This window comes from Engystomops pustulosus, chromosome 4 (genome assembly GCF_040894005.1).
Source record: "Engystomops pustulosus chromosome 4, aEngPut4.maternal, whole genome shotgun sequence".
Taxonomy (NCBI): Eukaryota; Metazoa; Chordata; class Amphibia; order Anura; family Leptodactylidae; genus Engystomops; species Engystomops pustulosus.
The window spans coordinates 174,282,945-174,298,397 of NC_092414.1; the positions used below are offsets into that span (position 1 = coordinate 174,282,945).

Sequence of the window (15,453 nt, forward strand, 5' to 3'; positions counted from 1 at the left end):
AAGGAATATGAAAATAAGTTTTTAAGGGTGGCAAAAGGAAAAGTATGCCTCTAGTACTACCTTAAAAGAAAACTACCATCAAAATCAAGCATGATAAACCAGGGACAATTACTCATAGATCCATACACATTCTTATATTTGTTATCCATGGCCTCCTTACTACTAAAATCAACTTTTAAAATGATACTAATGAGGCATTACTATAGCCCCTTTGTGCTGCAGCTGCACAGACTGTTACACTTTCTCCCCCTCCCCTCTCACCCTCACAACTTCCCCCTCCCTCTGCCTGATGTAATCTCACACAGTGGGAGGGGGAAGTGCTCCTGCACAGGGTAGCAGCTATTAAAGCTAGAGCATTGAGGGGCTCTCGCCAGAGCCCTCCTGTGTCATTAAAACACTTTCAAAAGTGCATTTTAGAAGGAAGGAGACCATGGATAATAAATATAAGAAGATTACCACAGTCACGATGCCTGGATCTATGAGTAAGGGTTTATCATGATGGATTTTGATGACAGATTTCCTTAAAATAAGGTAGCTCTTTCAAGAAGTCTAATGAGATTTTGTGAAATAATAGCCAAACCATTAAAGAATAGACCCCAAACTATGGAGAACACTTTTTCAATGTTATTGCATCTCATCAGTACAATGTAGGGGACTGGTTAGTTGAAATGCCATAGACGTAGGTCAGGAAGAAATACATTTTCCTTGTAGAGATCAACACCAACCAAGCTGTCTAAAAGTAAGAATGTTTTTAGCCCATGGCAACCAATTACAGCTTAGCTTTCATTTTACCAGTGCTCATGAATATTTAATGTAATTGGCTGCCATGAGCAACTAAGAACATTCTTACTTTTAGACAGCTTGATAAATCTGCCCCACAGAGTCTTAAAGGCCATAATTTTGGTTCCAGAGTTCACTTCTTTCATTGAGAAGGATAAATTCACCACTAAAAGGGGTTGTCCACTTTCAGCAAATATTTGATATTGTTTGAGTAATGAAAAGTTTTGAAAATACAATTTTTCAATATACTTCCTGTATCAATTCCTTATGGTTTTCCATATCTCTGCTTGCTGTTATTCTACTGGAAGCTTCATTGTTTACTTCCAGTGGATAGAAATCCATAGTCATGTGCTGGACATGCATGTGCATGAGCCGTTGCTATCACAGAGAGTAATCAGAGCTGTGTGATACTAACAGCTTGTGCACATGCGTATCCATCACATGACTGTGGACAGATATATCTATCCACTGGAAGTAAACAATGAAGCTTCTTGTTTTATGACAGCAAGCAGAGATCTAGAAAAACAAGAGGAATTGATACAGAAAACATATTGGGAAATTGTATAACTTTTTCTTACACAAACTATATCAATTATTGCAAAAAAAGCCTCCATTGTTTTTATGGGACCCTTTCAAGTCTCCTCTGAGATAAACCTTGCAAAACCACTGCATCTAAGTGACCTTTTTTATATTTTAAGGGGAAGCCATACCGATCTATGCGGAAATTGAAAATGGGTCATCACGATTAGTGGTTCCCAAAGCTGCTATATTTCAAATCCAAAGCTTTATTGTTCATGGAAAGATGAAAACACACAAACAAATGCTGGCTAAAGTCCGAGGGAACCACATAGCATCTGGAACCACTGAAACCTGGAATGGAAAGACTCTGAAAATACCTCAAGTGACACCTACAATTGCAGACTGTCACATTATCCGCGTGGATTATGTTCTAGCAGTGCGTACAGTACATGTTTGGTACTTTAGTTCTTACTAGCTGTAGCCCTTGACGTTGCTTGGGATAGTAAATAACTGCTCTTAGCTATAAGAAAATAGAATAGATTAATAAAATGTATTTTGGAGATAAAGAATTTGCACATAAAGATCACAGACATTTTATTATGAAAAATCAAAAAAAAAATAATAGAAGCATTTCAAATGTTATATTCAACACTACAGATATGCAACACATATTAACTAAATAATTGTCCAGGTAATGTGAAGTACTTTATTTGCAACTCCTTATAATGGCATGGATAAGACTGCAGCTCTGGATGTGACTGGAGTATCATATATGATGTAAGCAGCTCAATAGAAAATATATTACCTCACACATAAGCTGCCTTATAAAAAGAATGATAATGACAGATTGATACTCTAGTCACAGCCAGAGTTGTAGGTATCTCAGATGATGAAACGGTAGCTCTGTAAGTGACTCGAGTATCACAGATGACATAAGCATCTTAATTGAGAACATATTATCTTATATTATCTCACATATTACTTCATATTATCTCACATGTTACCTAATATCACCTCACATATTACCTCATATCACCTCACATACTACTTCATATCACCTCACACACTACCTCATATCACTTTACATACTATTTCATACATTTCCTTGCATAGTACCTCACATATTGGGGCACATTTACTAAGGGCTTTGGGAAAATGGCTTGCACAGGTATTTAATAAGTGTCTGCGCCGCTATTGTGTCGCATGCGACCCTTTTGTGACACAAATTAAGGGGCATGCCAGCACTCGATCCGACTGAGTCGCACCAAGCACCGTATTTAACATACAAATTGTGTTGCACGCCCTATGTTAAGGGTGCACCACAAAAAAGTTAGTGCAAGAGAGCGACAGATTCTTTCTGTCTTTCTCACATATTACCTTATATCACCTTGCCTATTGCCTCACATATTGGGGCACATTTACTAAGGGTCCATCGGACGCATTTCCATCGGGCTTCCCGAATATTTCCAATTTGCCCTGAATGGCACAGGGGTTTTTGGTGCATGCGATCGGATTTTGGCGCATCGGCGCCGGCTTTCATGCACACAAATCGGGGGCGTGGCCGTCGGATAACCGAACTGATTTGGACAAACCGTGGAATTTAAAATTCAAATTGTGTCGGAAGATCAGCCCTCACATACACCAGGAAGAAGAAGGTGAATTCCGGCGGACGTCAGCGGGGAAGCGACACATTCAAGAAATTGGGCGCATGCAGTAAGTGAATTGTTAGAGCTCCGAATCCTCGTCGGACATTCCGGATCAGCGGACGCAATTGGACGTGCAAGTAAATGTGCCCCATTACCTCATATTACTTCACATATTAGCTCATTTTTGACGTAACATCTTACCTCCTATCTCCCCACATATGACCTTGCATATTACCTCACATCTTACCTCACACATAAGCTGTCTTATACACATTGCCCATAGTAACTAATCCAAACTCAGAGCTCATATTAATGACAGGTGGCAAAATAGAAACTGAGTTGTGATTGGTTGCTAGAAGCTGAGCTGTGATCGATTGCTAACTGCAACAACAGCCAGCAGATGTAGAAAGTAGTTGATAAGTCTATTTTAGAAAGAGTGGGGTGAAAATTTAAACTCAAAACCCCCACACACACACAAATGGGGAAATGTAACACAGAATTCAATATTTCGCTAAATAGTTGAATATGTTATTATTATTTCTGATCTTAGCAGATCAAGTAGCAAAATATATAGCTCTACAATACAGCCAGTCCCCGGGTTACATACAAGGTAGGTTTTATTCTTAAGTTGAATTTGTATGTAAGTCGGAACTGTATATTTTATCATTGTAATCCCAGACAGAACTTATTTGGTCTCTGTGACAATTGGATTTGAAAAATGTTGGGTTGTCATAAGAATCAATATTAACACTAAAGCTTCATTACAGACACCTGTGATAACTGTTACAGCTGATCATTGTAGCCTAGGACTAAAGTACAATAAATTACCAATATCCAGAGGTCCGTTTGTAACTAGGGGTCGTATGTAAGTCGGGTGTTCTTAAGTAGGGGACCGCCTGTAGTTAATGATTGACATATTCTTTCCTGCAGGTCTACATACACATTCCTGGTGAAAAAAAGATGATGGTGGAACTACCTCTAGTTATCGGCACAGTACCATTAAATGGATTCTTGTATAGAAATTCAACCGCTACCAGTCAGTTTACTGTAGACATGAGCTGGCTTGCCTTAACATTGCCAGAGCAACCAGAAGGTGAGGACTATATGTACTATTACACTGTACACCTTGTATGAGGTTTATATGATTTATGGTATGTCCCGCTTCACCAGGCTCCCCCAGTAGTTTTCTGCTCATGATCATTTCCAGATTAGGTTTATGGAGACCTCCTTTCTCCCTTCCAATTATATGTTAATGATCCCTCAATAGTCAAATGGTCCATCTTTCCTATCCTTCTTAAAACAAGATTTTTTACTGTGTTTATGTTTTATAGCACCACCAAATTATGCTGATATTGTGTCAGAAGAAGAACTTTCTTGGAGTACCCCCGTAGCCATCGACCAAAGAGAATTAAGCGAAGGATCTAACTTTCCACCATTTTGCGTAATACAAGAGTTTAGATTTCAACCACCGCCGTTATACTCAGAGGTAAAATCCATAAACAAGAAGAAAGGTGTCATTTTGAAAATATTGAGATCAACACTTGGTTAGAAATGATGAAGATGATGGAAGGGTAAAATATGCAAAGTATAAAAATTTCACTATAGCAAAATTAGGGTACAGGAAAAATAATTTCTAGTGGCATGCACTGCAAGTATCAAAGAGCTGAGATGTCTATTTTGTTGAGATTTACCCCCCCCCCCCCCTACTAGCATTAATGAAAATGGGGGACCTCATGTTAACTTATTTGAATGGAAAAGGTGTCTCCAAACAGTTTGATGAGACTTTTGGACATAGCTGTACTCATGATCATCTTAGGTCTCAGTGGTTTTGCACACCCTAATCTAGCCATGATCTCATAACCAGTTCATAGAGGATAACATACCAATGGAAAAGGTCAGATCTAGAGTAGCAAATTAATGTCTGTATGGAGCTCCACAACCCAGTCCTACAACAATTGTTCCCAGATGAGACATGAACTAAACATTTGGCCTTGTACTGGATGTGCCAAGCATCATAAGCATCCATGACCTGAATGGAGAGAAAACGTTATTTATATTTATCACTTTGGTGCATCATGGGACATGGACCCAGGTACAGTGCACCCTCTACACATCACTTCCAATTCAGCCTTGGTTGACAATGCCCTGCTCTCCTGTAAAACAGGGCAAATAAAAGCACATCAAAGCTAGTGCTTACACCCATGGAGCACTGATATGGTCATTTACCATATTTTTTGGACTATAAGATGCACAAAAAAATTACTTTGATTTTCTCAGAAATCAAAGGTGCGCCTTAAAGTCCGGTGCGCCTTATATATAAATCATACATAAAGACAACAGCTTCCTTGAACTGTGCACAGGTCTGCCACCTGCTGGTGATTCATCCTTATAAAAAGGTGCACCTTATAAACCGCTGCGTGACTACTACTGATGTAGCCTGCTATGTGACTACTCATCCAAATGTTACTGATCGGTTGGTTTACTGTGTGTCAGATTTAATCTGACTAAAAATCACATAACCTCAGGGTCGATAACCAATAAAAAAAATCTTGGAATACCCATTTAATTGAGAATCATTTCTGAATAGCACAAATGAAAATCTCAGTGCTCTAAATACTTCATTTAATTTTCAATTTTGTCTACACAGGAAGATCCTCATCCCACCAACCAGACAGCAGAACAGAGGACTGTGTCATTCATCTTGATGGAATAAAACCAGAATTATAAATTCTATAATATTAACAGACTTTAGGTATAATGGGAAGCATCATCTCAGGCACATGGAGGATGTATGTATTAGTTCTCTCCTTAGGGCATATGCACATTGTATGAGCTGCCCAATGCCAAATTCCCACGGTCAAGGGCTTATTGTTTTAATTTGACCAGAAAAAATTTAATCAGTGGTTGCAAAAGTAAAACAGAATTGACAGATGATTCACAAATTGAATGCTCAGGGATTAGAAATCAGGGAAAATGTAGCATGACATCTGCTCTGCCGTGCTATAAGGGAAAAAGATTGTGCACAGCACATCTACAGTTGTTTTTTGTAATAGTAAATTATGTGATTAGCAGTTTAATGTCAACATTGTCTAAGGTTTAAAGTACAACTGTAACGTATAAAAACTTTTGCCTAGCTAAGCAAAATTTGGCAATTTTCTTATTAGCTATCCTACATGTTTAGCTGCTAGCAGAGACTTTACCTTGCCACACCCCCCTGACTGCTCTCTATTTGCCATGCTTTCTGGTAACCATGGGAAACCGTATAGGACAAGAGTAGGCTTTTTGGGAGGAGTTGTAGTAGAGTAGTGCAAAAAAGAGGACCTTGAGTGATGTCTCAAACATGTGACTCATCACATGCTTCAGGTCGGGCCAATTACAAACATGCTGCCCTGAGTCTGGCAAAGGACCTTGAATGGTTTCAAAAGCACATGATTTAGTTCAGCCAATTACATGCTGTCCTGATTCATGTGAATGCTCTTAGCTGATGTCACAACCAGGAAGTGCTCTCCACTTCAGGAATAGCTGAATATAATTTATAAGAAGAGATTATATATAAGGCTTTATATCAGGATAGGAAGAAGCCAGCAGCATTATACTGTTATCGTTGGAATTGTTGTCAAAGGCCTTCTCCAGCTTTACAGTTATGCTTTAAAGGGAACCTGTCTTGTTGTTTGGGACCACTAAACCACTGCATGCCTCTATGTAGTTATTGCTTAGGGTATAAACTTATTTTGTTCCACATTTATGTGGAGAACTTCAGTGCTTCAGAGCAGACACAGTGAAGCAAGTTGCAACGTGCAAGTGGTGACGTGGACTCACAGGAACCTTTCCATTAATTTCTCCTAAAATAAAATACAGACCATCACTGATTTTCAGAATTGAAGGGGTCATCTGTTTTCTAAGCTCTCTGCGAGCATCTTCAATGCTGTGTCATCAACAGAAATCTCTAGAGCAAAGCCAAAGGGAATTAGTCCAAAGCCATATTTCTAATTTAGATTTTGGAAATCTAAATTAGCTGCCATACATTTCAGCTATAATCTTATCTAATCTGCCCTAATTTGTTTCTAGCAGTTGCCCTACGTAAAAAAAAAAGCACAATTTGAAAAGTCAATGGGGGATCCATGAGAGACGGAAGGTAGAAAAGAAAAAGTATAACTGTTCTGTTGTCCTTATCCACTATACAGAATAAAACTATGTAAAGTCTACTTACAAACTTTAGCGGTCCATTGTTACCATTGGTTTCAAGTTTACTAGATTGACAGATAAAAACAATTGATTTTTGTTGTTATTGACTGCAAATTAGAGATGAGCAAATGTCAAATTTTTCAAAAGATTCAGCTCTGAAACAGAATTATTTTCATCTTCATTAACCTGCCTCCCTTTCCCTATGGATGACAGCAGTAGCTGCAATTTTAAAAGCTTCACCCAAAGTGAATCAGAAAATATCTGAATCCAAAAAACAAATAGATTCACTCGTCTTCAACTGCAGTGTTGGAAATCTGACAAAATGAATCTACTGGGGGTGTTATTGCACAGAAAGGGGGTATATAAAGTGTCTCTGATTCACTAATGGAATTGAGCAACAAATGTAGCATGAAACCAAATCCAGCATAGAATTGATGGAGTTTATAGTATTTTCCTTGGAACTAAACTGATCAAGACTTCACATTGTCATATGGTTTTATCCAATCAATCCTCAGAACCTTTGTAATGAAAAAAATCTGAAGATTCATAGTAAAAATGCTCATTACTATTGCTTGCATCAAATGATCATCCTGGTGCTTAGTGCCTTCTGATGTTTTACTGTACATAATTTCAAGAATTATCTGAACCAAATGTAGCACTTTGTTTTCTTATTTTTGCTCTCATGCTTGTATCCTGCCAAACCTAATGTAAGAAAAACTGAATGTAACCTGTCATTTTAGTTGAAGTGTAAGGTAACTGACTTGAATATACTAATATATCCTGCATTTGTCTTCTCAATACTTTCAATCCTCAACTATAGGATTAGAGGGATTATCTCAAACCCTTCCTATAATTGGGTGATTGCCACTGCTCCTGTTTTATATCAACTCTGACTGGACAACCGGTTCCTGCAGCATAAGTAGTCTTTCTGTTCTGGCAGAGCTCACCTGAGCGATAGCCACCATTTGTGTCATCACTCTTTATAATAAAGTTATAGAAAGGAACAACAAGACTATGCTGTAGTAAGGGACAAGAGACAGCTACTTTCATACACAATGGACTCTCATAGGTAGAGAATACGAACCTGCCAAAGAAGCACATTCAGTAAAAGTTTATATTTTATACTATGACTTTATAAAAAATTTGTCCTTTAACTTCACTAAAAATGTTAATGATACTGTAAATGTTTGCGTATGAATAACTGGAAAATTCTGTATATTTACATGTGATTACCTTAAAAGAGTTTTCCCCTAAAGAATATGTTATAAAGTTCTTAGAGAGCCCATGTCTCCCTCTGAGCTTTTTCACAATCCAATTGTATCCATTTGGCATCTGTTTTTTACTGATCCTCATAAACAATAGTCTGAGTGAGATGTGAAAAACAGTTCTGTCTGGGACACGCTCTGCTCCTTAATATAATGGATACACAGTCCATTAAAAAAGGTCCATGGACATTAAACTGTTAAATAAGTGATTGTATTTGGTGCAGCCGTGTGCCATATGTTAGAAAATCGGACCTAAGAGGTTTTGCTGATTTTAATGCATTTCCTGCTTCTTAGGCCTCATGAACACAGTCGCACATGGAGCCCTTTGTTGAACACACTGGGGCACATTGACTTACCCGGCCAACAGAGTTCACCCGAAGTGCATTGTCCGACATCAATGCACTGTGCCACGATTCACAAAGATTGTGCGCCCGATATCCTGCATGTGTCGCTTCCACGCTCAGGTCCGGCGGAATTCACCATCTTCTTCCCGATGCATGTAAGTGCATTGGATGCGACACAATTTGAATATTAAATCCCGCACTAAATCCGAATCAGTCGGATCGTCCCTGATTTCTGTTGCGCCACAATCCAATCGTGTGCAACACAATCCCCAGCTAAACACCTTTCACAGTGGTGCAAATCCCGAAAATTTTGAAAATAGTAAATAAGCCTCACTGAGTCGCACCACACCATGACCAAGCCACACATTGTAGTGCAGGCCCTATTACTGCTCATACTGCTGCCGCTCACTCCTCCCATCTCCACCGGGCAGAAACATGCCGCATATAGGGGAAAGATTGTGTGCATGAGGCCTGAAGCTGTAGTTTCTTCTCTGCTTGTGAAGTTGATCTAGTATTAGGAGTAAAGGAGTTAAGTAAAGGAGGCATTGTTTTCCATTTAACACCTTGGAAAATGTATATGCATACTTCCCAGAATTCCCTAGTGGCTTTAAGTCTCCACACGCCTTTAAGGTGGCCTTAATTGGAAAACTCTCCATAAGAAGAACACTTACCTTCTGACCCTTTATTAGGAGAGGAAGGAAGGGTATTGCAGAAATCTAGCATCTAATCACAGGCTGAGAAGCTGCTGCTGATCAGATGAGGAATTCCTCCATATACTAAGTAGTAATTGAAAGAGAGAAAACTTAGCATGTCTATCCTCCGGGAACATTTATTGAGGTGGACACAATAAAGGCTATGCACCTTTAAAAACAATTACAGTCTCGGAGCTGCTGTTTAGTGAAGAAGGAGGACTCCTTATATCATGGATCCCCTAGATGTAAGGAGTCCCCCCCCCAGCAGTGTTTTTAGTCTCTGAACAGTCCATAGTTTATGCGCCGACAACGGCAAAGTGAAGCTGCCTTTAGTCTAACATTATCCCTAGATTAATAGTCCAAAAATGAACTAAGAATTATCTTATTTAGTTGTCAAGAAATTTACTCGCTAATTTCACTAGCTTTCTCTTTGATAATTCCTGGTATTCCTAGTGTTATACAGGCGGTCTCCTACTTAAGGACACCTGGCTTACAGAAGACCCCTAGTTACAGACAGACCCCTCTGCCCACTGTGACCTCTGGTGAAGATCTCTGGCATGATTTACTTTAGTCCCGGTAGCAATAATCAGCTGTAAGGTGTCTGTAATGAAGCTTTATACATAATCACTGGTCCAATAAAAGCAAAAAAAAATTTGAACAAACCAATTGTCACTGGGACAAAAAAAAATAATTTTGTCTGAAGCTACAATTATAAAATATACCTGCTTCAACTTACATACAAAGTCAACTTAAGAACAAACCCAAAGAACCTTGCACGTAACCCGAGGACCGCCTGTAATGTAAAAATGTTTCAAAAAACAAAAATGCTTGCAACAATGAACTGGATTTAATTGTAAACTATATTCTGTTTGGGAAAACGCCTGTAAAATTGTAAACCGCCTCATTAATTTAGAGAAATGGATTTTTCTTACTGTGCCTTTTTTATTTCATTATGCTGACTTACTAACACATATGATGTTCTCAGATACGAACCAAAGGTGCCATGTAACTAACTAAAGCTTAAATAACAGAGGATCAAGCGTGTTCATAAAATACTCGTGACAGCACATCTCTGCTCACTTGTCTAAACTTTAAGACTCCTTTAATGTTATGTCGGAATAGAATATACAAATTGTGGTTAAAGAAGTGTTATAAATGTGACTGCATTAAAAAAAAGTGTTTTGTCTAAAATAAAAAAATGAGTATAACAGATTACTGTGCTGTGCCATGTGTGTATATTGTTCTATGAACAATGTTTTTTCTTTTATTTTAAAAAGAGAATTGTATACATTATAAGAATTGTGTTTTCTTCTAACTGGATTGAGTATTAAAGCAAATTTATCCACATGATGAAAATGCAGTGGAATTTGCAGGCAGCATGTTATAGAGCAGGAGGAGCTGAGCAGATTGTACATAGTGTCCTATCTGTAGGCAGCTTGTAATAGAGAAGGGCGAGATGAGGAGATTGTGCATAGTGTCCTATCTGCAGACAGCATGTTATAGAGCAGGGGGAGCTGAGCAGATTGTACATAGTGCCCTATCTGTAGGCAGCTTGTAATAGAGAAGGGCGAGATGAGGAGATTGTACATAGTGTCCTATCTGCAGACAGCATGTTATAGAGCAGGAGGAGCTGAACAGATTGTACATGGTGTCCTATCTGTAGGCAGCTTGTTATAGAGAAGGGGGAGATGAGCAGATTGTACATAGTGTCCTATCTGCAGACAGCATGTTATAGAGCAGTAGGAGCTGAACAGATTGTACATGGTGTCCTATCTGTATGCAGCTTGTTATAGAGAAGGGGGAGATGAGCAGATTGTACATAGTGTCCTATCTGCAGGGAGCATGTTATAGAGCAGGAGGAGCTGAGCAGATTGTACATGGTGTCCTATCTGTAGGCAGCTTGTTATAGAGAAGGTGGAGATGAGCACATTGTACATAGTGTCCTATCTGCAGACAGCATGTTATAGAGCAGGAGGAGCTGAACAGATTGTACATGGTGTCCTATCTGTATGCAGCTTGTTATAGAGAAGGGGGAGATGAGCAGATTGTACATAGTGTCCTATCTGCAGACATTTGTCATTTATTCATGATATCTTTCAATGCTTAAAATCAGTTATTAAGTAATGAGAATGGCTCTTTAGATGACTGACAGCCCTTCATGTGCGTGCACAAAGACACATCTATGAATTATGGCTAGGGCTGCCTCCTTGACTAGCTGACTGTTTCTAAGCATAGACAGATAAAAAATGAATAAATGACAAGTTATCCTGAATCTTTCACACCACAAAACTTTACACCAGACTCATCTACTCCTCATGACCAATAACGCCTGTAGATTTGACATTATTTTCATGGTGGCTGGTTAACTTTTAGGATTTTTACATAAAACCACATTTTCATCAAATGACACTAAGAACATTAGTGGAAACAATCTATGTTTTTAATACCTCCTTCATTTATGTAAAGGGGTAGTACCAAGTTTGGAAGTTATCCGCTATCCACAGCTGATAAGTGAAGAACCTCCCCCCCCCGATTAGTAGAATGCTCTGCTATCTCCGCCACAAATCAATTCCCCCTTTAAATTTAATTTGTCTTGCAGTCACATGACATAAACACAAAATTTAGAAACTCATATTGCCTGTAACATAAGCTTTATTTAAACTTTACACTGGAACGCCCTTCAGCTGATCATCATGCTTTTCATGTAGATGTGACCAGGGGCATAACTATAGCGGTAGCAGTCATAGAAGCTGCTATGGGGCCTGCAGTGTCATGGGGCCCCGGCATCCGACCTAACACACTAAAGAATGGAGGATGTGCATCATTATACACATATTATACTGCACCTTATACAGCATAATACGCAATATAACAGTGCACATCTTCCACAGTACACAGCATGAATTGGCAGCTCAGATTAGAAGGGTCAGGGGAGAGGGAAGGGACATCAGAATGACTAGGGATCTCTCATATCTAATTCCTGGACAGATATGTGTATTAATTTACATATCAGTGAATAATTGTGCACACATAAGTTTATAAATGTTGGTATGTATATAATTGTGTCAGTATACAAATATGTATATTTTCTAAGGGGGCCCCATTCAGAAGTTTGCTATGGGGCCCTGTCTCTCCTAGTACGCCCCTGCCTTTGACCTCTTTCTCTTACTGACTCAGGAAGGGATAAAACATGATCCAGTTACTCAGAGAGAAGCGGCTCTTGTCAGCGATGTCACCCTACGTGCAGGGCGAGCCTCTGTTTTTGGTTTGGAGTATTTGTTTTAATAGCATGTGTCTTTCCTGGTAGAGATAATTATCCTGCTGTCTCCTGGAACCATTGCTGGGACTAATTCTCATTAACTGCGGTGACATTGTACTGTACGCACCTTCCTGTTTCAGCCACTGGCTGTGTTATTAATCAAAAAGAACAAAGTGCTATCATCAGGAAATCTCATTATGCCTATTTACAGAGTGGAATGAAAGACTGAAATAATTATTTCTGTACTTATGAAATCTACTCAATACGTGCGCTCGACTGCTCACCATGTGATGCTTATTGACACTTTATTTCTGAGGAGTTGGTAAAAGTGGCAAGTCTTACTTTCTATACAATCTAGGCAGTCCTCAATTCATATACAAGATAGGTCCTTAAGGTTCCTTCTTAAGTGGAATATGTATGCAAGTCAGAACTGGTATTTTACAATTGTAACTCCAGACCAAATTTTCTTTTGTTCCTGTGAAAATTATATTTTTAAATTGTCCAAATCGCCCACACTTGGTGAGAGCCCCTTTAAGGGTAAAGTGGTGGGGGCCTCAGGTCGTTGAAGTCACCCAGCTTTCCCATGCTTTATGTCACTACATAAGCTGAGTAACAAGCCACATTGATGGCCAGTGTCAGTCTCATCAGCGATGTGTGTGTGCGGCGCTTACTGAGCGGCAGCTCCAGCTGAACTCCAGACAGATCCCCTCTGCAACAATGTCCCCTCACTAGGGGGTCAGCTGTAAGTCTCTGCCTGGGAGGCAAGGGTTAATCTCATTGTCCAATTGTATGCTCTGTGTTACTGGGATGGTAGGAGCATGCTGTTTGGATGAGTGGGTGTGCTACATCACAAGAGGAGGTTATAAAACCCCTTGTAGGTGGGAGTTTGGGGTTCTCAAGTTCTGCAAAGGACTTGCCCAGGAAGTCAGTCTAGGTAGCAGACCCGAAGCAGAGTTCCACCACAAGGACTCTGCTCTAGAACTCTTAGCCCAGCCTGAAGCTATTTAACAGGCTGTGTGCAAAGCTTCCTGGGGACCTGAAATCCAGCCAGCTACCTCCATCCAGCTGAAGTTTTGCTGCTGTTATGGCTGTTGCCTGTTGCCAATAAAGAACTGTAAGTTATGCTTCACCAACATGCCTCAGAGTAATCCCTGGACCTGGCTGTATACTATCACTTCATCACCCCGTCCTTCATCACCAGGGATCCCTATCTACACATCAGGGTTGCCCCAGGGAGAAACCTATGCTTTCAGCCTCTTCCTCCATTTTCTTGCACACACCACCTCCTGGAAACCTGTTAGCGAGCCCCGTGATCATCACTGTGCCAAGCCACACTAGCCAGCCACACTTCCTCCAGCCATCGAGAAAGGTCATGCCTCAGAGCGGGATGTTGTAGTAGCAGGGGCTATTCCCACCTCATTCTGGCACTGAAGCTATGGCTGCTCTGCAGCTGTCATGTATGAGACCAGGAGGAGGTGAGACAATGGAGGGGATAGAAGAGCACCTGGGACAATCTCCAAACCGCCTGTGACAGCGGGGTATCGCCCAAAAACTGGGACTGTCCAGGACAGTTGGGAGGTATGCATATATACATGGCCCCACCCCCTGTAACACATATATAAATGGTCCCCACCCCCAGTAATACATATATACATGTCCCCACCCCCATTAACACATATATAAATGGTCCTCATCCCCAGTAACACATATATACATGGCACCCATAACCAGTAACACACATATATATGTATGCATCCCCTGGAAAAATTGTACTCACCTTCCTCCTATGTGCGCCAAGCTCCTCTCCTCTTGTGAGGTCAGCATACTGGTGCTGGCAACACAGTGTGTGACGTTACTGTGCCGCCCACGTCCCTTCCTCTGCCATACACCGCTGAAGTGTCTTGGACACCACTCAGAGTCTGTACCCCGTTCATGTTCTCTAATTGTGTTGGAAGGTAAGTGTGTTTTTTTATTTTATTTTGGACCCAAATAATAAAAAATAAATATACATATATATATATATACACTCACCGGCCACTTTATTAGGTACACCATGCTAGTAACGGGTTGGACCCCCTTTTGCCTTCAGAACTGCCTCAATTCTTCGTGGCATAGATTCAACAAGGTGCTGGAAGCATTCCTCAGAGATTTTGATTCATATTGACATGATGGCATCACACAGTTGCCGCAGATTTGTCGGCTGCACATCCATGTTGCGAATCTCCCGTTCCACCACATCCCAAAGATGCTCTATTGGATTGAGATCTGGTGACTGTGGAGGCCATTTGAGTACAGTGAACTCATTGTCATGTTCAAGAAACCAGTCTGAGATGATTCCAGCTTTAGGACATGGCGCATTATCCTGCTGAAAGTAGCCATCAGATGTTGGGTACATTGTGGTCATAAAGGGATGGACATGGTCAGCAACAATACTCAGGTAGGCTGTGGCGTTGCAACGATGCTCAATTGGTACCAAGGGGCCCAAAGAGTGCCAAGAAAATATTCCCCACACCATGACACCACCACCACCAGCCTGAACCGTTGATACAAGGCAGGATGGATCCATGCTTTCATGTTGTTGACGCCAAATTCTGACCCTACTATCCGAATGTCGCAGCAGAAATCGAGACTCATCAGACCAGGCAACGTTTTTCCAATCTTCTACTGTCCAATTTCGATGAGCTTGTGCAAATTGTAGCCTCTGTTTCCTGTTCTTAGCTGAAAGGAGTGGCACCCGGTGTGGTCTTCTGCTGCTGTAGCCCA

General features: G+C 40.3%; 1 protein-coding gene across 1 annotated transcript in view; it reads left to right on the forward strand.

Moving 5' to 3' along the window:
* ARRDC4 (arrestin domain containing 4) overlaps positions 1–10,643 on the forward strand; it is a 31,221-nt gene extending 20,578 nt beyond the window's left edge. The window contains exons 5-8 of the mRNA XM_072148574.1: positions 1,479–1,735; positions 3,876–4,038; positions 4,277–4,431; positions 5,593–10,643. Of these exons, the coding sequence (XP_072004675.1) occupies positions 1,479–1,735; positions 3,876–4,038; positions 4,277–4,431; positions 5,593–5,658 (641 nt within the window). The 3' untranslated portion in view covers positions 5,659–10,643. The remainder of the gene's footprint in view (positions 1–1,478; positions 1,736–3,875; positions 4,039–4,276; positions 4,432–5,592) is intronic.
* Positions 10,644–15,453: the final 4,810 nt, after the last annotated feature.